Source organism: Nanorana parkeri, unplaced genomic scaffold, assembly GCF_000935625.1.
Source record: "Nanorana parkeri isolate BGI_ZX_2015 unplaced genomic scaffold, ASM93562v1 scaffold157, whole genome shotgun sequence".
In the NCBI taxonomy this organism is placed as follows: domain Eukaryota; kingdom Metazoa; phylum Chordata; class Amphibia; order Anura; family Dicroglossidae; genus Nanorana; species Nanorana parkeri.
In genome coordinates this window covers 894,495-921,968 of record NW_017306425.1, presented here as the reverse complement: position 1 = coordinate 921,968, position 27,474 = coordinate 894,495, and the positions used below count along the sequence as shown (strand labels likewise).

Here is a 27,474-nt window from a genome sequence, read left to right as displayed (position 1 = left end):
CACATCCCTGATTGTTAGGAAAAAATTGGCACATGCTCCTTTGTACTCTTGAATAAGTACTCTTTGTACTTATTCTGTGTTGCAATTGTGCAACACAGAATAAAACAATACTTCACCATCTTACTAATTTTTTTTAAAGAGAAACTCCTGGCAAGAAGTGAAATAAATCAGCAACGTGCTCAGCAAATCCGCTCACTTCCTCTTTATATTAGTTTTACGTAATCCGTTGCAGCTATAGCAAATTCCAGGAGGCGATGTCACTAGTTCTACCTTACAGGTGACATGATTCTCTGCTGTGCTATTGTCTTATTTTGTATGTCAATGGTAGTAGCTTAAGCCACTTATAGACATGAGATGACTGTCAACTGAGGGATGAGGCGATGAAAACATGTCTGTGAGATGGCCACACAACTACTAAAAATAACGATTTAGAGGAACAATGAATCAGCCAACCTGCTGTAGTCACAACTACGGTATTTTCCTCTAGCACCTCGTGTGTTATACATACACTATCTGGCCTAAAGTATGTAGAAGCCCCTCCAAATTATTAAGTTTAGATGCAAATTACTTGTCATTATGACATGGTTTGAGGAGTCTGGGGTGGAGGAACTCAAAAGTCCTGACTTAAGTCCAACTGAACACCTTTGGGATGAATTGGAACGTAAATTAAGAAACAGGTCTTCTCGTCCAAGATTAGTACCTGACCTCCAGAAATGTTGGACAAGAGAGTGGAGGCTGATACGTCGTCCTGTTAAAGCTGAAAAATGGGGGGTAAACCCCATATTAATGCTCATAGTTTTGGAATGGGATGTCCAACAAGCTCATATGGGCAGGTGTCCACAACCTTTTGGCCATAGAGTGTACGTATGGGCAGCATAGTGGCTATCTTTATGGACTTTGCATGTTGCCCTGTGCTTGTGTTGGTTTCCTCCCACACTCCAAAGACATACCTGTAGGTTAAAGTGACATTAGACCCTCAGATTTTTTAACATACACCAATACTGTAATGTGTGCCTTACTGTAATCCATGGTAGTTTCCCTTCTCTTTGCTGCCCTTCCTTTTACATCCTCATGTCTTCTCATGCTTGGGGAGAACTTCCCTTTTCAGCTGAGTGCCTCTTCCTGTAGTGCTGGCTCAGGATACAAACCTATACACAGACACCGTGTATCCATTCCTGAGACAAGGCAGTCTGCTGCAAAACAGAAGTTCTACCCAGCATGAGAACAGATACAGATTTAAAAGGAAGAGCAGCAAAGAGAAGGGAAACAACCATGGATTACAGTAAGGCGCACATTACAGTATTGTTTTATGTTACAAAATCTGAGGGTTTAATGTCTACAAGTGGCTCGAGTAGGCTATTCTATTGATTTGAGAGTGCCCAAGATGGCTGCCTCATCTCCTATCTTCCTCAACACAACTTTGATACGTAATCTGAGTCTCAAGGGAGAAAAGTTCTACAGTATATAAATATTAATTATTACTAATGTATTCTGTTTGGAGCTGGTTCCTCTCTCTGCATACTACCCAGCATCCCTCCCTTATCCACAGAGTCAATACAGGCTCAGCCAAGTTGTAATTGCAGGTCTGGGACTCGCTGCACTGTCTCTCTAGCCTTAAGGCGTTCAGATCATGTCAGCATGTTTGACTGCCACCTGAAGTCTATAGTTTACCTTATATTGGGAAGTCAATGTTCCCAGCAACAAGGAGATTTTTATCAGCATGGTGACCTAATGCAGTACAGCTCGTAAATAATCACACGGCAAGTAGACCGTTTTCTTCTTGCTTGCAGCTCATGTCTTGATGGGAGTGAACTTTTACTCTGATTCTTCTCCTGATGGCAGGAAGAAGTACTGGTTCCCTTTTCCACCTTTGATACTTATCTTACACAGTTGTAGAGGGCTGCTGATCACTCTGGGCCTGATAACGTCAGTAATTTCAGCTGAGGAACCGGCTATGTGATGAACTTTGAAAATAAATGTTATCCTTAGTAACTGATATTAGTTGACATATGTCTGATACATGGAAGACTGAAGCAACCGGATACACAATTTTAGTACTATCTATGAAGTCTTGATGAGCATAGGAACACAGCTGACCTACTCAGGGCTTCACTTATTTATCCAGTTATATTGGCAATCTGGAAACTCGGTATGCTTATCAGATTTACAAAAGAGCTATTCCCGAACACATCCTACTAGAGTCAGTATTAATGAATTCCTCAGTCACCAATCAGAATAAAACTTGCCTTAGAAACTCTTAAAGTAGAACTTAAGGCAACATTTTTTTTTCTAGCTATGGATACAGTAAGGGAGGGTTATAACTCCTGTCAGCTTTTTTTGCCCTCTTTATCCCATTGGTTAGATTTCCCTTCATTTCCTGTGTGAAAGCCACAACAGGAAGTGAGAAGAAATCCTTCCAAAGTGAGGGAAATTTCTGGTGGTCAGCAGGGGCACCAGAACGAGTGTCCCCATTTGAAGATTTCCCATCTATTTCTGTTCTGATGGCAACCCAAAATGTATTATTTTCTTCCAGTGATAATGGCCACCAGGACAGAGAAAGTGAATCTTCCTAACGGGACACAGAAAGCAATAAAAACCTGACAGCTGTTCTAATCCCTCTCTACTCTATCCAAAACCGAAAAAAAAAGAAGGTTTTGGCTTCACTTGTACTTTAACCAATAACTGCCTGTGAAATCTGCACGTCCAAGTGCAGGTATAAGGACAGCTGAAGTTACTGTGATATTTGAACTTGGTCTCTCTCCCTCCTTCCAATCAAGTAGTCCACCCATCAATCTGGTGACCAATGAGGAGGATTTTAAAGTGTCAGGGCCAAATTCCGAATTACAGGAAATGCGGGGATTTCTATACAACTTCAGTTGGCTATGTTTCAGTATCTGTGCAACATTTGATTTTCACTGAAAGGAACCCCTTTGCTTATGCATTTCTTAAAACACATGCTCAGTTGTCTGGGATTGTGATGCTTTCTCTATTAAGTAGACTTTCTGACTTCCTCACATTTACTAGATTGTAGTTCACAAACTGATTTGACTTGCAGCTTGGAATGGTGGTTAAAATGTAAAGGGAATCTGTCAAGGTAGAAATAAAAGAGTTGACATTGCAGACCTGTGTTTTTAAAGGTACATGCTTCCCGATTAGCAGGGAAGTTGTCCCCATGCTTCTCCTCACTAGGTGAGGAGAAAGCATGGAGCCGGCTTTCTGGCCAATCAGGAAGCCGGGCGCTGTGTAATGATGCAGCACCCGGCTTCCTGATTGGCCAGGAAGCCGTCTCCATGCATCTTTACTTTGTTGACACATGAAGAGCGTTATACAATCTCATATGGACATCTTTGGAGGTCCCCCATGATAGACTCCCCGTGAGGATTGGGCTATACTCACATTTGCTGCAATTTCTTTGATGGATTTATATACCCGATACCATTCCCCGCTGGCATTGTCATTCATATACGAAATACTACATTATATCCATATCTACCTATGTCATTATGATATTTGATATGTTGCATCGCCCTTTTCTTTCTTGTCCCTTTCCCATGGGATTTTTATGCTTTTTATAGGGGATATATGGTTTGTTTTGATATCTATGTATGTTGTGGAATGTATTCATTTTGGTCAATAAATAAATTGCTACTTTTCTATATATTTTGTGTTGAGATAAGAGGGTAGGCTTTACCACTATTCTAAGGGGCATATATCTATTCTAAAAACATACTTATAGATAATTCCCGGCTTTTTGTTCATTGCATACCTTATTCTTTTTTTACTCCTCATTCTTCTCGTGGTGGCCATTTTCACTGAGACCAGTTGAATCCATCTCCCTTTACTTCCTGGAACTCAGCGCACATCATCTCAGGGGGAGAAAAATGCCTTTCTACCGAGATCTTGCGAGTTTACAGATGAGACTTTACAGGAAGGCACTGGTGATGTAACCTCCCGAGGTTTCATCTGTGAGGCCCGGGATACATCACCAGTGCCTCACTGAAACAGAAAAACCTGTGATTGTAAGTAAAAGCAAAAAAAACGTGTAGCTAATGCATATAAGGTGATTTCATATCAGCGTGCAGAGGTGCATGCTAATGTGATTTTTAGTGAAAGGGGGTAATGGTCTGCTTTAAATCTATGGTCAGCTTATGGTACTACTGCAGCATGAAACATTCTGTCTTATAATGTCACTTATTTCACATCAGCAATAACTTTACCAGGAATCCTATACATACAATTACACTTTATTATTCAACTCAGTTGATAAATACAGCAACATATAAACACAGAGATCATTACATATACTAAAAATGAAAACCAAAATATGCATTTATGTTAATGAAGGAACAGCAGAGGCCGCTCTTGTCATTTTCTACATTGAAATGAAAAATAAAAAAATTAAATGGGCCAAAAAAAACAAGACAAATAATTCCCCCAATAAACACATGGCAGGGCCAATCTGCAGTGAGGTGACAATGCTGTGACAAAGACAGAAGGGACATTCAGGAAGAAGCTGGTTCTTTTCCAATATCATCTTCATCATCATCAGTCACCTATAAAAAAAATAAAAAGTCAAACAATTATTAAGTTGTTTTAGTTATGGCTTTCTTCTCTATACTTGTGTATTGTATAGGCCAGAGCTCCTTATCCCACATTACAAGGGCCAGATATACCATGAAGCACAGTAGGCCTGCAGCAGACGCACGGAGGTGGCTTTCTCTATACAGTTAACAGACACACATTCACTTTCCCTCTCATTAGCAGACATTGTCCTACTATTCTAATACCAGTAAACCAAGAAAATGTACTGTGTAAGAGAGGATATTGTTCTGGGCACCAAAGTATATGTGCCTAAAGGGTCCATTGATTGAGATTTGACTCTGCATATTATTGTCCTTCCTTCTAGAGGGTGGCTACTTTCATTCTACATGGTTCCTGTGTGTGTTGTAAAGTAGTCACCGCTCCAAGCTCGCTCCTGTGATGGACTACAATCTCAATACAAATTAGCAAGATAAACATGAGATTGTAGTCCATCACAGGAGGGAGCTTGGAGCGGTGACTACTTTACAACACACACAGGGACCATGGGGAACAAAAGTAGCCACCCTCCAGAAGGAAGGACAGTGTCAGCACTAATTCAGAGATGATTTGAGGATCTACAGCCGAGTGATACACAAAAAAGATTTTTCGAAAATAGAAGCAAATAGCGCCGGAGTCGACCACTCCACTGAAGACATATGCACACAGAAGTTCTAGAGGTCGCTGCCCCACATCAGTCAGGGAGACTGTGATATCTGATAAAACATGAACAAAAACAGGGGGCGCCTTCCCTAGTGTAGACACATTTTTATTGAGCAAATATCAATGTCAGAAATTGATTGTCAGTCTTAACAAAGGGAAGACACAGCATGTGAGAGCAGCACAGATGACAGCTCCTGTGTTACAGCACAATATGCCTGGGTTATTGCTTTTCTGGGGAAGGGGGCGTGGCCACAGAAATGCGTTAACCCAGGCATATTGTGCTGTAACACAGGAGCTGTCATCTGTGCTGCTCTCACATGCTGTGTCTTGCCTTTGTTAAGATGTGACCATCAATTTCTGACCTTGAAGGCTTATTGTCATCTACTCTTTTGTATTATTCTACTTTTGCTATTTGCTCAATAAAAATGTATCTACACTAGGGAAGGCGCACCACTGTTTTCATTTTAAAAAAAAGAAGATTTTACCCACTTTCACTAAAAATCACCTCAACATGCAGCTCCGCATGCTGATATAAAATCCTATTGCATTCATTAGTGAAACAAACATGTTTTTCATTTACATACAAATGGAGTTTATCCACTTCCTGGTCCACTTTGGCACAAATGATAAGCGCTGCATCCCAGGAAGATTACATCAGCAGAGAATTGCTGGGAATCTCACGAGATCTCAGGGAAAGGCATTTTCCTCCCCTGAAATAATGTGCATGGTCACATGTGCCCGACCTCCAGGAAGTAAAGAGAGATGGATTTATTATTCTTATTATTATTATTATACAGGATTTATATAGCGCCAACAGTTTGCTCAGCGCTTTACAATATACGGAAGACATATCACAATACAATTCAAGACGGTAAGGAGGGCCCTGCCCCTGAGGGCTTACAATCTAAAAGATTTATCTGCCCTTAGTAAAAATGGCCACTGTCAGAAGACTGGAGAAGAAAAGAGAAACAAAGTATGCAAACAATACAAAGCCGGCAATTATCTAGAAGTGTTTGTAGATTGTCATTACTAAACATTTCTAAAGGTGTGTTTGTTGTTATTTTAAAGATATGGGGAAAGTTCCACTTTAAAAGGTACTTGAATACATTTTTAAGATTTAACTCCAGACTTTAGTGTCACTTTAAAGTGACATTAAACCCTCAGACTTTTTAACATAAACAAATACTGTAATGTGTGCCTTACTGTAATCCATGGTAGTTTCCCTTCTCTTTGCTGCTCTTCCTTTTAAATCCTCATGTCTTCTCATGCTGGGGGAGAACTTCTGTTTTGCAGCAGACTGCCTTGTCTCTGGAATGGCTACATGGTGTCTGTGTGTACGTTTGCAACCTGAGCCAGCACTACAGGAAGAGGCACTCAGCTGCAAAGGGAAGTTCTCCCCAGCATGAGAAGACATGAGGATTTAAAAGGAAGAGCAGCAAAGAGAAGGGAAACTACCATGGATTACAGTAAGGCGCACATTACAGTATTGGTTTATGTTAAAAAATCTGAGGGTTTAATGTCACTTTAAGCATTCAGTTTCCTCTTCTGTCACATGAAAAGTCCAACTTGGCCCTCCCAGCCTGTAAACCTCCCTACTGAACACCAGAGTGATGGGTGGGCTCATTGACCAACAGGAAAGTGATGTAAAAAATGCTGCATGTCACAAAGTTAGAAGATTATCACTGCACGCTCATGTGGCATATTTATAACAGCAGGGCTCAAAATTTCAAGTCCTGAGCTGGCTTCATTTGCACTCGCCCCCACGCAATTTTCACTCGCCAATTGCGAGGGGGCGAGTGGAAATTTTGAGCCCTGATAACAGTGTTGAGATGATGAAGTGAGACTGAGGGAAGAATGGCTTTGACCTGACCTGTCATTAAAAAAACAAAACATTCCACAAGTTTGGTTTCCTGCTCCTCACAAGATAATTCCGTAATGTGCCCAACACTACAATAGTTCAATAGAGTACAATAGAGAGATAGTGGAGCAGAGACACAAACTTATATAGCAAGCGGTTCTCAGGCACTCAAGTAAAAGTAAGAAATCAGTAACAGCAGGATTCCATTGTCACACACTTTGGTGCATAACTATTAAACAAAGACATTTTATATATCCACATTGATGACGCCTGGCTTTACAGACACATTCTATCTGTGGGCAATCAACCCTGACAGAATCTAAATATACATCCCAAAGAAAATAAAGAGAGGCTAAGCCTCATTACACCATCTGTCATATACTGGTTACTCATCTCTCCAATGGATTTCTAATAGTCCTTAGAGTGAGAGTTCCTGTGTGACATCTGTACTATAGCAAAAGGAACCACCCATAAATGCACAAAGAATGGCAACACTCCAGCTTGAATAAAAGAGCCATCTTTAGATAAAACACTACAACAACGTTTAAACTCCATACAAGACTACAACATATGCTATAGAGGTTAATGTCATTGTCACAACCATGAGTACTAATCTAAATGAAAACAGGAGGACAATAATTAAAGTGACACTAAGTTCAGGAGGTAAATCTTAAAAATGCATTTATATACCTTAACGACTAACATAAATGTACCTTATTTGTATATCACTCAGCATTAGATCCTCCGGACATGCTATGTACATGCTATGTAATTCAATTACCTTTTTTCGTTGTACATAGCACCCTAAGCGAGGAGGGTGAGGCAGGAGGAGAGGAACAGGGCATGCTATGTACGCCATATATAATTCAATTACCATATGTCTTTTGGTGTGCATAGCACCCTAAGCGAGGAGGGTGAGGCAGGGCATGCAGTGTACACCCCATATAATTTGATTAGGTTTTTTTGGTGTACATAGCACCCTAAGCGAGGAGGTGAGGCAGGAGGAGAGGGACAGGACATGCTATGTACGCCATGTATAATTCATTTATGTTTTTTTGGTGTACATAGCACCCTAAGCGAGGAGGGTGAGGCAGGAGGAGAGGGACAAGACATGCTATGTACGCCATGTATAATTCATTTATGTTTTTATGGTGTACATAGCACCCTAAGCGAGGAGGGTGAGGCAGGAGGAGAGTGATAGGACATGCTATGTACGCCATATATAATTAATTTTTGTTTTTTTGGTGTACATAACACCCTAAGTGAGGAGAGTGAGGCAGGAGCAGAGGGACAGGACATGCTATGTACACCATATATAATTAATTTTTGTTTTTTTGGTGTACATAGCACCCTAAGTGAGGAGGGTGAGGCAGGAGGAGAGGGACAGTGCATGCTATCAACGCCCTACATAATTTGATCAAAGTTTTTTTAGGTGTACATAGCACACTATGCAAGGAGCGTGAGGCAGGAGGAGAGGGACAGGACATGTTATGTACGTTCTATGTAATTCAATTACGTTTTTTTTGTATACATAGCAGCACCCTAACCGAGGAGGGTGAGGCAGGAGGAGAGGGACAGGGCCTGCTATGTATGCCCTATATAATGCGATTAGGGTTCTTTGGTTTTCATGAGCTGTAAGCCATAATCATCACAATTATGACAAATCACGGCTTGAACTATCTTGCTTTGCATGTAATGTGTCTATCTCATATATTAGTTTCACCTTTTAAGTTGCATTAGTGAAACAAATGAACTTTTGCACGATATTCTAATTATTCAAGTTTCACCTGTACATAGCAAGCCTAAGGTCAGCAACTGGTTAATTCATGTTCCTATGACTAAGGGTTTATATAGCCTCAAACGCATAAGGATATATAAGTGGATAGATTTGACCAATGACTCTTTTATTTAAGTGGAAGTGATGACATACTTTATACATGACTATGGGCTCTCCGTGGTCTAGTAGAGTCATTACTTACTGTGGTCACTGCTTCTGTAAACAGTGATCACAGATAAGCACTGGATGAACTTTATCTTGAAGCACTGTGGTCAAGAATCATCACTTTAGAATTTCCCAACCTCTTAGAACGTGCAGAATCTCTGTACTTTTGATTGTGAGAAGTTACAGCTCCTTGGCATAAAGAACTTTGCATGTCCCTTCTGTCAAAAAACACTTTCTCCCTTCTCCCACCAATTCAATTTTTGGTGTACACTGCCTGTGACATAGGTGCAGTGTTCACTCCGGACATCTGTAAGACGCGAGAATGGAGACGATGTCTCATCACTGGCCCCTCCCTTTTAGAATGTAAGCTCTCACGGGCAGGGCCCTCCTTACCATCTTGTCCTGAATTGTATTGTGATTGTAATGTCTTCCTTATATTGTAAAGCGCTGCGCAAACTGTTGGCGTTATATAAATCCTGTATAATAATAATAATGCAACTTCAGCACCCATGCAGATGTGGAAGCGGTTGAGAAGATTGCAACTGTGGCTATGCAGAGCAATGATGATCGTGGAGCTGCCGGCGTTGGAGGGAGTCCAGTAGGAAATCTGCCATACTGTGTATTTATGGCACCAGAGCTGCTGCCGCTCACCCACACCACAGTTTGGCTTTAACCTGACTTGCTTTGCCCACTGCTGGCAAAAGGGCATCTCAACATTAACTGGTTTTCCTGTCTTGGTGCCCAGTAGCCTGGAGATATCTCTCACTCCCCCGATGTGTCCATGACAGTCAGTGAGTCCAGCTGAAAAGGTCTTGGCTTTTGTTCTGTGTTTTATGACAAATAAGCACAGCAAGGGGCACCTTCTGTCTCATTCCATTCCCCTATTAGCTCCAAAAAGCAAGACCCACAAACCTTTTACTATAGTTTTGTGTTATTATTGTTCTGTACGGTTTATGTAAGTAACCAGTGGCAGTGAACCGCATCACGTAAATATATGCAGACTATGGGGCACTCCTCGTTAAATGACATGTTTTGTTGATTTTTTTCAGGCAGAAGAAGTAAATACAACCTCTGCCGGAAACAAACGAACATGACATGTTTCTGCACATTTTAATGCAAAAGAAAACATGCGGCGTGTGCGTGCTTCCAGTTCATCAACATGTTTTCTTCTGTCGGGACAGGTTCACACCATTTTCCAAACCCGATCTGGAACGTAGTGCATTGCGTTATGCGGTGTTTTTACTGTGATTTTGACGCGTTCCGGAGCTGGGTTTTTTTTTAAACCTTAAAATGGTCTTTCAGGTGCGTTTGCATGCGTTCCAGACCAGACAAAATGAGACATGCAGTATTTTCTGGTATGGTCTGGAACAGACTGTGCTGGTGTGAACAGAGGCCACAAATAGTATAGGGATACATCAGGATGCATTTTGGGTCCAGAAACGATCTGGATGTGGTGTGAATGGGCCCTAAGTCCCAAAAATAGGTGAAGGCAATTATAGACATTCTCTGACCTTTGGAACGTCTTAATATGTTGCTCTTACTCCCAACAACTATGAGCTCCTCTAAGGGTCACCATACAACATAACACATTACAATTGGACTGTACAATACGAGTACCTACCTTTTTTTTAAAAGTGTAGTGGTGAGTCATCTGCACTCCATACAGCGCATAGACCAATGCCAAAAGCGTTAGTGGTGCTCGAAGTGAGAACACGGATGGCGCCATGTCACAGTAACAGCAAACAAAGAATTCACCAGCACTCGACTTTGAAGGTGTGAAGTATTACTGCTTTCATTTACATATTATGTCACATACGTCATATAGCCAACATTTTGGGGCTCCGAAACCTTGGCTAGATGACATAGGTGACATAATATGTAAAATAAAGCAGTAATACTTCACGCTTTGAAGTCAAATGCTTGCAAATTCTTTGTTTGCGGTCACTTTTTTTAAAGGGAAGCCTTGCAGTACAAAAACAGACTGGTCAGCAGCTAAAAGTGACCACTGACCTCAAATAAAAACAAAATTAAAGACAAACACCCCTCTAATGATAAAAAAAAGACAGCAAACAAATTGCTTGGCCAAAGAGCTAGCAGTCAGAATTAAAGTACAATTTACTAACTGATCATAATCTCTCCCTATGCAATTTGTCAGCTTTCCCTACATCGGGTTCAGTACAGTGTCATGATGGCTGTTCTGTGCCCCCCTTTTATAGCGATGGGCTTGCTTAACCAAAAGCCCCCTTATTGGCCCTCCTAAAGGTGCCCATACACCTATCGTCCACAAATAGTCTTTCAAACGATAATCGATCAGTTGATGGGACACCGATTTTTTTTTACTGTAATCTCAGCCGATTTTTCCCAGAGGGTGAGGCCGGAAAACTTTCGTACGAAAAAAATCAAAGCAAGAACACTGCACATGTGCAAACCAAAATCTGTTCTGTCAATCGACAAAATACAGTGAGTTAGTATTGCTAACAGATGATTATGGAGATCAACATTGGTCTGTGCTTGGTGGGGTATTTGAGCTAGAATCAAACGCAGGTTCTTGGCAGCAACGAAAATTTCCGATCGAATATCTATAGGCATATGGACAGCTTAAGCCTGCTAGCCATTGGTAACGGGCCATGCAGTACATTATGGCTGGAAAAAAAATAAAACAAAAACGCCTGAGTAAATTCAGACATTCGTTATCTGGGGCCACAATTTTGAAAACCACAGGGTTCGCCATGAAATTATGGTAGCGGCGAATCTGAACCTCATCCCTAAATATGTTAAACATTGCTAAACTGCTGACACAGAGTCATCCACGTCGGGTACACTTTTCAATGAAAGTATACTGACAAAGCTTGGACTAACAGTAATAGAAGTTTATTACATAGAGAGCATAGCATATGTAATGAGCAGGGTTAGAAGCCCCCTTTTACATATTCCAGTAAAACTAAGGGGGTTATTCACAAAGCTGCTGAAGGCAGCCGAGTGAATGACCCAGCCGAAGTGAAGTGAGCCGAACACTGTTCAACTATTCACTTCAGTCTTGTACAGCTGATTTCAGCCATACATCAGCCGCCTTCGATCAGCCGGACATGCTCTGCATGTTCAGCTGAGCCGAAGTGCAGAAGGAGTTCCCGGCCAATGAAAAACAACTGGGCGGAGCAAGTTGCGAGTCCGCCCAGCTGTCACTTGCATGGAGATCAGTCGGCTCCGGCCGACATTTCTCCACGCTTCGGCTGTCGCTACAGCTCAGTCGAGCCGAAGCTTATGCCTTCGGCTCGGCCGAGCCACTCAGCTGATGTTCGGGCTATTGCGAATAGCCTGTACAGCAGCAGAGGCGGCAGAAGAGAGCCGAAGGATCAGCGGAAGCTATGGTTGGATCCTTTGGCTCTTCGGTGAATAACCCCCTAAATCTTCAAAATAAAACAGCTTTATTATGATTATTTTATTCAGGTTGTTCTGACCACATTCATATATTTATACATTGTGTATGTAGGGCCAACATTGCAAACCATTGGGCTCCGTACAGCCAACCTAATAAGGCCCCCCCCCTGGTCAACCCCACCACATAACACATTGAAATAGACAGACAATGCTGAAAGGCAATAACTTAACAGACCGAAATACAAAAACTGGGAGTAGCTCCAAAGAGCGGCTCTTCACTGCTCCCAGCATGTATGTGGAGGTAGTCTGGGCTCATACCTTTCAAGCATTTGTTTCCAGCAAGGGTGCAGGAGGGTGTGACTAGATATACTTGCTCGATTGGAGATGAGTAAGGCTGCTGGACGGTATGAGGTATGTTGCAATATGTGGAACTAAGAATCTCTCCGTATCCACAGATGGAAGCATTTTATAGAAATGTCTCAACATTCTGACACATTTTGCAGTAAGTGGGTATAGAGAGCGGTTCTCACCCTGTCTGTATGACTGATGCATGTTATTACTGTTGGCACACATACACAGCAGGCCAGTACTGACCAAATCCCAGGAGCCGGAGAGCCAACGGGTATTAGTAATTCAAGCTGGCACCACATATTTCTGAGCCTTTACTATTATCATCAATGGAAGCATATGCTCCCTCATTACTTAAAAAAGAACTCCGCGGAAGTTTTTTTCTTAACCCTTACAGTGGGGCTACCCCTTCACTTCAAGGGTTAAGTGCTCGTTTTGGTCTGGGGAAGAAAATATAGTTATACTCACCTGATCCTCTGAGCCGGCTTGCTGTTAGATCCATCCCTGGAGCCTCTCTCCCCCTCCACTGCAACATTCTAAGGTCCGTGAGTCATCACGTTCTATATACAGTGTATAGGACATGAGGACACAGGGGGACATACCATCACAGCAGCAGAGAGACAGGCTGGTGTATAACGTAGTTATTTTCCTCCCTAAATCAAAACAAGCTATCCCTGCACTGCAAGGGTTAATAATACATTTCCACCGAGTTCTGCTTTAATACTGGCTGCTGACTCTTACTCTGGACTTGTAGGTTACTGAATGCAACATAAAAAAACAAGATAAATCAATCCTTAAAGACAACTAATGAGCTTCACAGTAACCAGCAGTGTACACAGGGTCTAGTACAGGGTAGGCAACCTTGGCACTCCAGTTGTTGTGGAACTACAAGCCCCATTAGGCATTGCAAGACTCAGACAGCCAAAGACATGATCTCCAGAGACAGAAGCATGATTGGATTTGTAGTTCCAGCACAGCCGGAGTGCCAAGGTTTCCTACCCCTGGAGTAGTAAATGCAAATGATCCTCATACTGATACTGCAAATATGTAGCTGGAAGTTTACAAGTCCTCCTGGGATGAAGAGGGAACAGTAACAGATTGGGTTTTACCATGATACACTAGACAGGTGTATCTCTTTATTTCCACTCGCCAAATGCGAGCGGGCGAGTGGAAATTTTGAGCCCTGCTTTATGGGAACATCAGGCATCTAAACAGACTCATCACGTCTCCCCCTGAGGCTGCCTAGTCTTATTCTCTCCCAGAGTGACACTCGCTTTGAATTTGGAAGGGATCAGATTTAAGCACACCAGGATCATTTACAGGCAGAAGGAGATCTGGGAACATGAACTTCCTGTTTACCAATGTCCCCGCTGACAGCAGGAGGAACAAAAATTGGCACGGATGGAAAGATGCCAGCATGTAGGCCTGGGTCTGAAGGTGAATCTAAACAAAAATGGAATATGTTGCATCTTGCCAGTCCTTAGATGTGGTGGCTGCGTTAGTTTTCTTTTTCTTTAGGGTTTTTTGCCCTTTCATTTCACCTGGCCATTAACACACTTCCTCTGTACTAGGGTTACCATGCTCACTCACTGACCTGCATCTAGGCTGCTCTCCTGATTTGGACTACAAACACCTTCTATTCGTTTTGTAGTTCACAGAAGAAGGCAGAGGACATTGTTTGAGTTTTCAGTGTAGTACACAGGAAGTTGCGAGGACACTGGATTTCTATCAGGATCAACGGGAAGATTTCTGTCCTTGCAGAGAATGTACATAGCCTGAAAAAAATAAAACTAATGCAGCAGCTCTCCACACATGTTACAGTCTAACCATACAATCTCTGTACAAATACATTTGTAGCTACCGAAACCATGTCATATAAGGACCTACCTAACCTATCCAAATCAATCTGTCTACAATCAGGAGGCCCTCACTCTACATACGTGTTGGTAGATCTAATGGAGATTGTACAATCAGATTGTAATATGTGGTGAACGCAAGCAACGCTTAGCTGCAATATATTACATTTTTGTTCCTGAATTTAGATACTTTAAAAAGGTAATTCCACTTTCCCAGGCAAATTTGGGAAAATGAAATACCCCCACCAATTTGCTGAGAAGCACTTCTCATTGTTCAGCGTGGTCATGTGACCAATTATTATTATACAGGATTCATATAGCGCCAACAGTTTGTGCAGCGCTTTACAATATAAGGAAGACATTACAGTCACAATACAAATCAAGACAGGATGGTAAGGAGGGTCCTGCCCCTGAGGGCTTACAATCTAAAAGGGAGGGGGAAGTGATACATGAGGAGGGAGCTGTGTGGGGATGAATTGTATGAGAACGTGATGGTTGAGTGGTTAGTTAGAGGTAGGAGAGAAATCTTAAGGGATCGCCTAAAGTCAGACAGAGTAGGAGATAGATGGACAGGTTGGGGTAAAGAGTTCCAGAGGATGAAAGAGACTCTCGAGATGCCCTGGAGGCAAGCATGGGAGGAGTTGACAATGGAGCTAGAGAGCAGGAGGTCTTTAGAAGAGCGGAGGGGATGGTTAGGGTGATACTTTGAGACAAGGTTTGAGATATAGCCGGGGGCAGAGTTTTGGATAGCAGAGAATGTGTGCAGAGACCAATGATTCCAATGACTTCCAATAAAACCAATGAGACCAATGACTCTGTGCAGAGACCAATGATTCCAATGACTTCCAATGATTCCAATGACTCTGTGCAGAGACCAATGATTCCAATGACTTCCAATGATTCCATATGGGGTGTTTCTATGAAATGAAAAATCCTGCTATACAGAGCATGCAGTAACAGGATATAACTTCCTCTACAATGGGTCCATATGCTTACAAAACCAAATTCATAAAAGTAAACCCATTCAGAATAGAATTTACAGTCACTAAGTGACTAATAGAATGTAACACTTAACCTCAACCATGTAAGGAAAATGACTATTTGATTTCACCATTGTTGATTAGAAACAAAAATCACCGGGAAGTCCAACCAAAAATCTAGGCGTGTATCAGAATTGTCCTGTAATGAAATTAATGTGAGAGTGACACCTAGAGGCTGCTGTGTAAACTGCATCAGTACAGCACAGCCAATGTTTTCAGCTGGTGTGTTACAATCTGATTTGGTTTTAGACTCTGCAAACCACATTAAAAGAACCGGTCAGGATATAGACACAAGAGCTGTTTTTCAAGGTGGGCTGATGTCCTTCATTCAATAATTGGTCAATAACCATCATCAGCACCGGAAAAGCAGCACAGCTTGTGTTGCGATATATATATTTGAGAATTTTAATGGATGATTTCAGACACACACAGATTTGCAAAAGAGATGCAAGTTCTGTTTGTTAACCACTACACCACTGTGCTGCCCATATGTTGGAAATGTTGGTTTCTTCAACGCATGTTCAATAAAAAAGGAACAAGAAATTCACATCTTCTGTTCTGTGAGTGCTGGTGACTTCGTCTTCCGGGTCACTCGTGGACTGCAATCTGCCATGTCTCTTGACAACGGAAGGCATGACTATGACTGCCAGCACTGGGAGGAACTACATGAATGACACAAGGCATTAGTCAACCAGGAAGCGATTCAGCGTCTTTGCACTTGACGGAAAAGTGCTACACAGAGGGGAGAAGGTAGCGGGTAATGAAACCACCTCTGAACTGTTTCTGCAATTATTACCGGGCAGCTAATAGATAATGAGATTAGGTATTGAACGCCAGTTTGAAAAAGACTATTACCAGCACTTATTTCTTTCTAATTCCCTGCATTGGGCAGTTTTGTAATACTGCATAAAGTGGCACAGTCTGTAGTATTGTACTCCAGTCCAACATGGTGATGCACCTCTGGCGGATGTGCCTATGACAGCCATGGCTCACAGGAAGCGGGTTGTATGACACTGCCCATCATTTAACCTGGAAGATGGCTGGCAGATTTTGTACTAAGGACATTTTTGAACATCTGCATTAAAGCTGTGATATGCACATGCTTGTTCTGGGTCAGTGAATCACAATGTAGTGAGGCAAGGATACCGACAACAGTTTCAGAGCTTCCAGCTTCAAAAATCAGCAATGACAACTTCCATATTTCTATCCTGACATGTTCCGTATAAAATACAAACGCACTGCTGGCTCTGTAATGACTCAGAACTATGACTGACTGAGAAAACGCTACACAGAAAGTTTTCAGCCGTTTGTTTTTCCTGGCTATGATAATGAAGTGCAGTCATCATTTGGCTATATAAAAGGTAGAATGGATGGATGATGATTGTAAATCTGTTAACACTAAAAAGTCTACTGAATAAGAAGTTTTGGGAATGAATGGATGTGAAGGCATTATCAGAAAGACCATGGTCAGCAGGAGAGATAATGCACAGCCAGAAACATGTCTTTTTGAATGTTTCCAGCATGCAGTCTGCCTTCTCACTAATACAGAGGTGGCAAATACAAATGCAGAGGAAGAATGGTACAAACAATATTCAAGCATTTTGATATCTTAGGGGGAGTTGCTGGTTCTATGATCAGGAAGTGGAAGCTACATGAAGCCACCTAAAAGGATATCTAAACTCAAGAATAAAAAAACATAATATTTTGCAGCTTGCCAGTCCTTAGATGTGGTGGCTGCATTAGGTTTCTTAACCTAGCCATACATGTCTCAAATTTCTGCCAATTCCTGATAAAATGGCCAAAATCAGAAAAGCGGATGGCCCTGCCAGCACCATCCGGCTCAACAAAAGTCGATCTAAAAAGCAGTCTGAATTCAACAGCCAGCAGTCGAGATTCCTGCTTAGCAAAGATGGAGTTAAGCTGATGAGAAAAAATCTACATGTGTATGACTAGCTTTAGTTTTAGGCAAATCTAAATTGAGGCTAAAGCTGGCCATACACCTATAGATTATCTGCAGATTTTCTAGGGTCAGATGGAAAGAGTGCCACAGATTCCTCCATCTACACTACACTGTGTGGATGGAGGAATCTCCCGCTGGGCCAAGCTTCAGTATCTTGCTAGTTGGCCCCGCTGGCTGTCAAAATACCTGAACAATCTGATTGGATGCAGGCATTGTTCAGGTATTTTAAGAGCAAGTGGGGCTGACTAGCAAGATACTGAAGCTTGGCCCAGCGGGAGATTCCTCCATCCACACAGTGTAGCGTAGATGGAGGAATCTGCTGCACTTTTTCCATCTGACCCTAGAAAACCTGCAGATAATCTATAGGTGTGTGGCCAGCTTAAGACTGCATTGCCCTCAGTGGATAGGAGGGTTTAGTTATGTTTTAAACATATATACTGATTGGCAGAATTGTTTTTGTATCTGTATGGTTGGATTGGATGAGCAGTACTGCTGATTTATCACAGATTCTCAAATATGAATCAGTGAAAAGTTGGTCCACATACATTCAACAACTTGAAGCAAATGTGCCAGAAAGAATAGGCCAAATTACTGCCCAATAGTTTGCAGTACTGGAATATACTATACCCCAAAGACTTAAAGTAAACGTGCACTAAGAGACATAGGGAGGGTGTTACCACTGACCAACCTGTGATAACGCACATTCCCTGGCTAACTCTGGCTTCAGTCATAGTTTGCATCACTAAAACAAGCATGCAGATTAGACCATCAGAATGAAGTCAGATCTCCTGATCCGCACACTTGTTCCAGGTCAGCACCACAGAAAATATGAAATTCACCAGATTAGCCTGACAGACAGGAAACTAGCATATTCAGGAAGAAAGGTCAGTAATAGCAGCCCCCGTGTTCTATCAGTACAGGTTTCTTCTACAGCAATTAGAAGGGAGGGAGAGAAAGATATTGAATAGATGGGACATATTGTTGTCGTTCCTAAAATCACCTGATTACCAGTAGATCATATTAGCCAATAAATCAGATTATTAAACACCGCAGACGTACCTGCTCTACACCCTCTACCTCCGGGATGTAGAACTGCAGCATATTTTGAATGCCACTTTTAAGTGTTATTATTGAACTTGGGCAACTTGTGCAAGAGCCTTGTAGCTTCAGTTGTACAATGCCATCCTGGAACCCTCGGTAGAGGACATCACCTCCATCTTCTTGGACTGTAGGCCTGGAAAGGAGGAGAAAAAAGTTGGTTCAGTACAAGTTCATACAGAAACTCAAAACTGTTTAATATTATTATATAGCTCTAGTTAGGTGGATGAGTCTGGCAGCTGCATTCATGATAGACTGAAGGGGGGATATCCTGTGTAGTGGAAGGCCAATGAGGAGGGAGTTACAATAGTCAAGACGAGAGATAAGTGAGTGAATTAGTAATTTTGCGGTTTCCTTGGTGAGGGAGGGGCGTATTTTGGAGATGTTACGAAGGTGAAGGCGGCAGGATTTGGATAGTGATTGGATGTGGGGAAGAAAGGTGAGGTCTGAGTCAAGAATGACATCTAGCACCTTGGCATGAGGGGAGGGCTGGATAGTTGTGTTAACAATCTCAAGGGAAAAGTTGGGGGAAGGTGCGCAGGGTGGGAGGAAATATCCAGAGCTCAGTTTTTGAAAGATTGAGTTTTAAGAAATGTTGTGACACCCAGACGGATATGTCATTTAGTAGATTAGTGACACGAGAGGACACTGGGGGGGTGAGTTGTGGAGTAGAAAGATAGATTTGAGTGTCATCGGCATAGAGATGGTATTGGAAGCCATGTGAGGTTATTAACTGACCAAGGGAGGAGGTGTAGATAGAGAAGAGAAGGGGTCCAAGGACAGAGCCTTGGGGGACCCCTACAGGAAGAGGAGGGGAGGATTTAGAATTGTAGATGACGCATAATAGATTATACTTTGAAAAATGATTCAGTTATCCTCAAATGAATGGGACTCGAGTTGTCAACAACATAAGTGTCATATAGTCAACATATAGAAAGCAGTGCACTCTCTCTTACAGCAAGTGCTCCTAAGGATAATGACTGCTGCTACGTAGGGAGAAGAGAGGAAGGTTTTAAGGAAAAATTATAAAGACACCTGAGCTGCCTTTAAAGCTAGACTACCGAAAACCAGGACCTTTCCCTAAGGCAGACCTGTAAATCAATCACATCCACCTATCATAATTACCCTGCCCCCCAATATGATTAGCTGAAAATGAAAAGCCTATTAATTTATACCTATCCTGCTGAAAACCACGGATTCGGGCTCCATATGGATATTGCGCCTATTATTTTTATCTCAGGTGTGCACACAGTACATCAATCGCCTAAGCCTCTTAACATGACCTGATTCAGTAGGAGGCTGGAGCATATTATTTTTCTGGATAGAGAAGTATTAGAGGGCTGAAATATTTAACATTTTTGTATATATGTGGGCAAAATAGTCAGTATGGCGAGAGGCAACTGCTCTGTAAGACAGTGAAGATTGGAGGAAGGTGAGGCAGGACTGGGGAGTATAAAGTCTTGTCTTTTGCAGGTTCTGCTTTATTACTTTTTTTTAACCTAGTGACAGAGTCCCTCTGCACAAGATTTCCTGAAAGCTTTGCAAATGATATATTAAAGTTTGCTGTACACGCTGCTATTATACAAGCTGATGTCCATGTGTACAAGTCCTTCTAGCCACTAAACATAAGGTTATGTCACGTGTACATAATAAAGAAGCACTTGGACTCTGAGAGTATGATGTGTCATTATGCTCAGCTCCCAGCATACGCTTGCAGAGTTATTGAATCCTGCTTTTCTGAGAGCCCATGTACCCCTGCAATGCAGCGGATGAGCTTCATGGAGCTTCAAGGAAATGTGTTTTTGGAAACTCCTTGAACTATGTACAGCATTAAAAGAGAAATATTGCCAAACTTATTTTGGCATTAGTTCTCTTTTGGGTCAAAGGAGGATACTCTCTAATATACTCATGTGACCCAAAACTCAGCAAAAAGCGGAGAGTGTAATGAAGGAGAGTCACCAGTCGCTACAGGGAGAAGATCATGAACTGAGTGATCAGAGGTATGTGATCACTTAGTTCTCGATCTATACTTAAAGTAAAGAAAGTGTGAAAAGAGATAAATTACTGCTTATTCTACAAAGATATTCTAAAACGGCCTGGATACATTTGATGGCACCCCTAAAAAAAGATTTTATTTTTTTTTAATCAAGAAGATTTTTATTTTCATTTTGTCGTACAATACACGGCAAGATACGAGAGGTGCATACATTTATGTTAGTTGACATGACTAACGTACAAAAGCCCCAATTACAACAACAGCCTTCGTATTTCCCAGGGGGCACTTTACAGTGATTGTGTGATTAACGATTGCCTATAAACATTTAAGAAAAATTAAACTAGAACAATCAATGAACATCGTATGTGATGAATTTATCAGGTGAAAGTGTTGGCGAATGTATGGGGCCGTGTATGCTGATGTCCATGTGTACAAGTCCTTCTAGCCACTAAACATAAGGTTATGTCACGTGTACATAATAAAGAAGCACTTGGACTCTGAGAGTATGATGTGTCATTATGCTCAGCTCCCAGCATACGCTTGCAGAGTTATTGAATCCTGCTTTTCTGAGAGCCCATGTACCCCTGCAATGCAGCGGATGAGCTTCATGGAGCTTCAAGGAAATGTGTTTTTGGAAACTCCTTGAACTATGTACAGCATTAAAAGAGAAATATTGCCAAACTTATTTTGGCATTAGTTCTCTTTTGGGTCAAAGGAGGATACTCTCTAATATACTCATGTGACCCAAAACTCAGCAAAAAGCGGAGAGTGTAATGAAGGAGAGTCACCAGTCGCTACAGGGAGAAGATCATGAACTGAGTGATCAGAGGTATGTGATCACTTAGTTCTCGATCTATACTTAAAGTAAAGAAAGTGTGAAAAGAGATAAATTACTGCTTATTCTACAAAGATATTCTAAAACGGCCTGGATACATTTGATGGCACCCCTAAAAAAAGATTTTATTTTTTTTTAATCAAGAAGATTTTTATTTTCATTTTGTCGTACAATACACGGCAAGATACGAGAGGTGCATACATTTATGTTAGTTGACATGACTAACGTACAAAAGCCCCAATTACAACAACAGCCTTCGTATTTCCCAGGGGGCACTTTACAGTGATTGTGTGATTAACGATTGCCTATAAACATTTAAGAAAAATTAAACTAGAACAATCAATGAACATCGTATGTGATGAATTTATCAGGTGAAAGTGTTGGCGAATGTATGGGGCCGTGTACTACCCGTACACCGCCCACGTCATGCCTTGGGGAGAGGAAACAGAACAGGGTTTAAATCTGTGTATAGGTAAGTGTTAATACTTTTAGTCACAACTTGGTGTTTCTTTCCACATCTAAACTCTGTTATCACAATGATTTGTGTTTTATCTGTTTTGAGGCCATGGGCACTAGGGAAAAGCTGGACCTGCATAGATTGTCCAAACATCTCACAAATTATCTTTTGCCAGCTTTATTACCAAATATAGGTACATAGTTCAGTTATTAAGAAGTGAGATCTCTTCCTACACACCCATAACCAAACTACTGATAAGACTTTATTATGTGGTTATTGCGTCATGAACTCAAGGCAATGACAGAATAACTCTAATTACGTCTGCAGGCAGTGTGACATTAAAGGTGAATTATGGGGTGAGTGAACAACACCCATCCCCATAATTCAAGCCGACCTGTGACACTGAAGCAGTCACAGGTCGTCTCTAATGATTGGAAAGTCAGGGAACACAGACCGTCACTCGCTCACTTTCCGATCATCTCCCTGCAGAGAGTGGTGAATGTCAGTCATAACTACCCACAGGGATTGCCCCCTCCCCCTCCCCTGCGCTGACTGGAGTAACGGACAGGGGAGGGGGCGGCCACAGCTGGCTCTGCCTCTAGATAGGCAGAGCCAGCTGTCAATCAGCCAGCGGGGTGGATCTCGACAGTATTGTCGGGATCTGTCCCAGCTGCGGTGCAGCTCTGCACTCTCAGCATAAAATGACCCGCTATATGCTGAGTTTTGGGTCACCGGAGGACATTAGTATATTTCCTCCTGTGACCCTGAAAAGAACTATGGCTAAAAAAGGTTGCCCCATAGTTCTCTTTTAATCTCCACTTCCACCTAGTGTAAACTATCTGCATAACAACCCAGGTCACAGAACTACCTGCCACTGGGAGGGAAGAATCTGGATTAACCGTGTGTGGTCACATGAGTAATATATGGAGAGATTAACATGTCTCATCACACTGCTATAAATATTATACACACTCCTTAGTGATGAATAGGTCAAGTATTAATATTAAAGTTTCACTCAAATGTATTAAAAAGAAATTCAGCAAGCAAACAAGTCACACTAACTACAAGTACAGTATCAGATACACAACCAAATCTGACCGCTTGCTGTCTGGCTCATCAACAGAAACCTCGCTGAGGCAGTCAATAGGCTGTCATTGATTGCTAGTTACCTAGTTGTCAGCTGTCTTCAGGAATATGAACTCTACTCTATAATATTTTTACCACAAGACAGACAGAGACACTATCTGGGGAGCAGGTTACCTGATCCTTGTATCTAGAAGTTCTTTGATCATTGCCACCACTTCATCATCCTCTTCTGACGCAGCTTTAAGAAGAAATATACACAAGGGTTAAATCAGACAGACATTCTGAGATTCCTTAGCAGCCAAATACAAGAAGATTTCTACATCAGTAAACATAACATTCTTCATATAAGTGTCACTGATTTTCACTTGTAATGTTTGGGAATAGACACAAATTTCTGATTAATCGACACCAACTAAGTAGGAGTTGGCAAACATCTTTCTCCTAACCTTAAGCAGGTGACCGCGCTGACCAATGAGTGCTCGCCATTTGCGAGCGAGATTTAAAATCCATAGCGCTGGGCTGCAATCCCATGTATGGAGTAAGGATATGATAGACGTCACCAACACTCGATGATGCGTGCAAGAAGTAAAGCACTTTTTTATTAAATTGTCACATGCGTCAAACAGCCGTTTCGTGGCCACGCAGGGCCCCTTCTTCTGGGCAATATCATCACTATGTCGCCCAGAAGGGACCCTGCGTGGCCACGAAACGTTGGCTGCATGACGCATGTGACAATTTAGTAAAAAGTGCTTTACTTCTTCCACACATCATCGAGTGTTGGTGACGTCTATCGTGGACTGTATCTGACACTGCGCCATCCGTGTTGTCACTTCGAGCACCAATTCTCGGTGAAGGTCTATAAGCTGTATGGAGTGAAGGTGATTTCCTGTTTTGGAGTATGGATATTACACCAGGAGCCGCGTAGGGGAAGCAGTGATCGTTGACAGGTAAGAGCATCAGGGTAGGCGTAATTCCATTTTTCCAAATTCCCCTGTGGAAAGTGTAATTACCCTTTAAGCAGCAAAGTTGGACGATTCTCCCACTGCAGCTATTGTATTCGGACAGCCTGCCACTGTCAGAATACATGAACAGTGATGGCAGCTGATTGGCCTAGTATTTACAGCCATGCTCCTTTGACAAAAGTTGACTGAGTAACTGTCTTTTGTAAAGCTGGCAAGGCTACTCATTGTAAGAATTTCAGCCAGTTAACAGGAATTCTAACAGTGTATGGCCAGCCTTAGAATGCATCTACCTGGCAATAGTTTTACAAGGTACAAGTAGGAATCCTATCCTGCTATGAACTCCGGTTTCACAAACACAGAACTTTTAGGGGTCCCTTCAGACCTTTTTGGGCAAGTTGTGGTGCGTTACCACATACATTTTAACATGAAATATTTCACATGATGAAGTGAGGTATTACATATATTAACGTTCTTCAGTTATTGCAGCCCTTTAGTTTAGAATGGGCTGAAAATGAACAGCAATGGAACAAAAACCATCCTGTCCTATTTTTTTATGTAGGCACCGCAAAGCATGGCACGTGCACTGCAGTGTGTTGCCCCTACTGTACTTGTTCTTTTGGGGTGCTATTCTAAATGAATGGAGCCGGTATACAACTTTAAAGTGACATTTAACTCAGGAGTTAAAGCTTAAAAATGCACTCAAGTATCTTAACTATTAACAAAAATGTAAAAAGTAACCACTGCTCCAAGCTCACTACCGTGATGGACTAAAATCTCATGTTTAGTTTACTGATTTGTATTGTAATAATAGGCTATCACGGGAGCGAGCTTGGAGTGGTGGCTACTTTATAACACACACAGGGAGCATGGAGAACAAAAGTAGCCACCCTCCAGAAGGAAGGACAGTGTCGGCACCAATTCAGAGATGATTGGAGGATCTACAGCAGAGTGATACACAAATAAGACACATTTTTGTTTATAGTTAGTTTAATGTATTTTTAAGATGTACCTGAGTTTAATGCCACTTTAAAGTGGTCCTAGAGTATACTATAGGTCACAAAATACACTTCATAAAATATTTGATGATTAAATGGTTTGAATTGTAATAATCACTAGATTAATCAAATGCTAAAAATGTTTAATGTTTTTGTATATTGAAATTATTACATTTTTTCATTCAGGTAAACACAGTGATCAATTACCTACCAGCTCTGGTGGCCCACCAATTTGTAATTTGCCTAAAAACATGAATAAATTAAAAAATATACGCTAAACCAGCATCCCCAGCCTTGCATATGAAATGATCAGTATTTAGTGTACAGGTGAGCTATCCGCTTCCCAAAAATCCAAAACCAAAATGAGGGCAGAGGACATAAAAGGTAATTTGTCAGACTATTAAAAAAAAAGGAAAAAAAAAAAAACCACACCCACAAAGAGAAACAGGTAGAAAAAAAAGACAATAACAAAAGGAAAAAAATAGACACTCAGTACAAAAAGACGAAAACAAAATACAAAAGGTAAGAGAAAGTAGAAGACAGAAGAGAGTATCCCGAGTGAGACCACATTGGTGATAACAGCAAATTAAATTTCAATAAGGAATGGTCAGACCCAGACGAGTGAAGATATTACACCCAAGGGGACGCTATTTACAAAAACTTTGAGTCACTATCGTTAAGCACAGCGGTGAGCTTTTCATTAATCATTGTAACACTGATCCATTGTTTACCTTCCCAAAACCCTAATGCAGGCTGCCGCCAGGATCTGGCTATCGTCTGCGTAGTAGCATGGAAAAAATGAGAGGCCAATTTAGGTTCATGGGACTTGAGATGGGGCACTTTTAAAAACAAAAGGGCTTCCCACGGGTCACGTGTTGGTTTGCGGCGCAAAATAGATGGAAGAAGATTGTACACTCGTATCCAAAGCCTTTGTACTTTAGAGCATGCCCACCAGATGAAAAAGTGTGATGCTTTTCACACATGTTTCTTAAATATGGTTAGTGGATCCAAATCTGGTAACAAGGATGGCAGAAGCAGGCTGAGAGAACCACGGGCAGAACAAATTTGATGGGAGTTTGTACATCTCAAGCTGGGATCAGTCAACAAATAACCTGCCTTGCTTTTCCCAGAGAACACTGCACGTCTCCTTGTAGTGGCTACAAAATGTAATGCACTACAGCAATGTCATGCTTTTTTAAAAGGTCAAGCAGTAAGTTGGCAAACATATATTTTGTAAATTCCTGAGGAACCCGTATTTTGACAAAACACGTTGAGTGGTAACTATATGTAATGAAAAAGCAGGTCACCAGCACTCAAATTATTTAAATAGATATGTCCTTTTTAATGGGCAATTATGTCACGACAATCAACAAAACTGACCGGGATTGCTGTAAGGTGTGCGGAGAGCACCCTCATCAACTGAAACCTGGTAACTATATGTGACGCTCCTGATATTCCCAGGTAGCTCTGTTTGATATGGCATTTCTTAAACAGTGCAATATAAGCACATGGAAATGTGAATTTCTTTTAATACTATTTTTTAATAAAGTCTTAATAGGTTTTTTGTACGGATGCACCGATATGCAAAATGCTGACTAGTGCCACTTTTTGTCCGATATAGCGGTGCATCTGTGATTTCTCTCCTCCCCGCTGGGCGCTGTTCTGTGTCCCAGTGGGGAGGAGAGAAACTGTCACAGCAGGCCGAGCACTGCGAGCGGAGAGCATCTCTCCTCCTCGCACCGCTCAGCCTCCTGTCACAGATCAGGAGAGCGGTGGTGTGGGAGGAAGACAGCCATTGCTGTCACAGGAGGCTGAGCTCTCCTCCCGCCCCGCCTGGCCTCCTGTGACAGCGTATCAGGATGGAGAGCGAGGTACAAGCAGTCAGTGATCAGTGAGTGTTTGTAAATAATTGAGGACAGAGTATGCTTACTATATCCTCAATTATGAATGAATGGGAAGTGATCTACACCCCCTCCTGCTAATTCATGATTGTGGTTATAGTAAACATACTCTGTCCTCACGTTATGAATGAACAGGAACACTCAGTATAGAGGATTCCTGTTCATTTATAACGGGCTGCAGATAAAGAGATTGAGGACTTTGTGTCCTCAATTTCTTTTTATATTTTAAAGGGGAAATATCAGGGGTCTGTTTAGATCCCCCAATATTTCCCCAAAGCCCCTAACAGTAAAATAAAAAATAATAATAGTTAAAAGGAGAACTATGACATGAGTGATTTCCACTCACCTCATAGTTCTAAGCCGACCTGTGACAATGAGACTGTCACATGTCGGCTCAGTAGATCGGGAGGTGAGAGAACACATACCAGGTTCCCTCACCTCTCGATCCTGTCACGGCTCTCTGCCGTGACAGGGGGAGGGGCTGGATTTCCCTCTCCCCGCTCCGATCTGCCAGCGCTGAC

At 41.8% G+C, this 27,474-nt stretch overlaps 1 protein-coding gene across 1 annotated transcript in view; it reads right to left on the bottom strand.

The window, feature by feature from the left end:
• Positions 1-4,444: 4,444 nt before the first annotated feature.
• Positions 4,445-27,474, bottom strand: part of NFU1 (NFU1 iron-sulfur cluster scaffold) — a 31,486-nt gene continuing 8,456 nt past the window's right edge. Inside the window, exons 6-8 of the mRNA XM_018554413.1 lie at positions 23,270-23,333; positions 18,683-18,857; positions 4,445-4,553 (exon numbers count right to left, since the gene is read on the bottom strand). Of these exons, the coding sequence (XP_018409915.1) occupies positions 4,503-4,553; positions 18,683-18,857; positions 23,270-23,333 (290 nt within the window). The 3' untranslated portion in view covers positions 4,445-4,502. The remainder of the gene's footprint in view (positions 4,554-18,682; positions 18,858-23,269; positions 23,334-27,474) is intronic.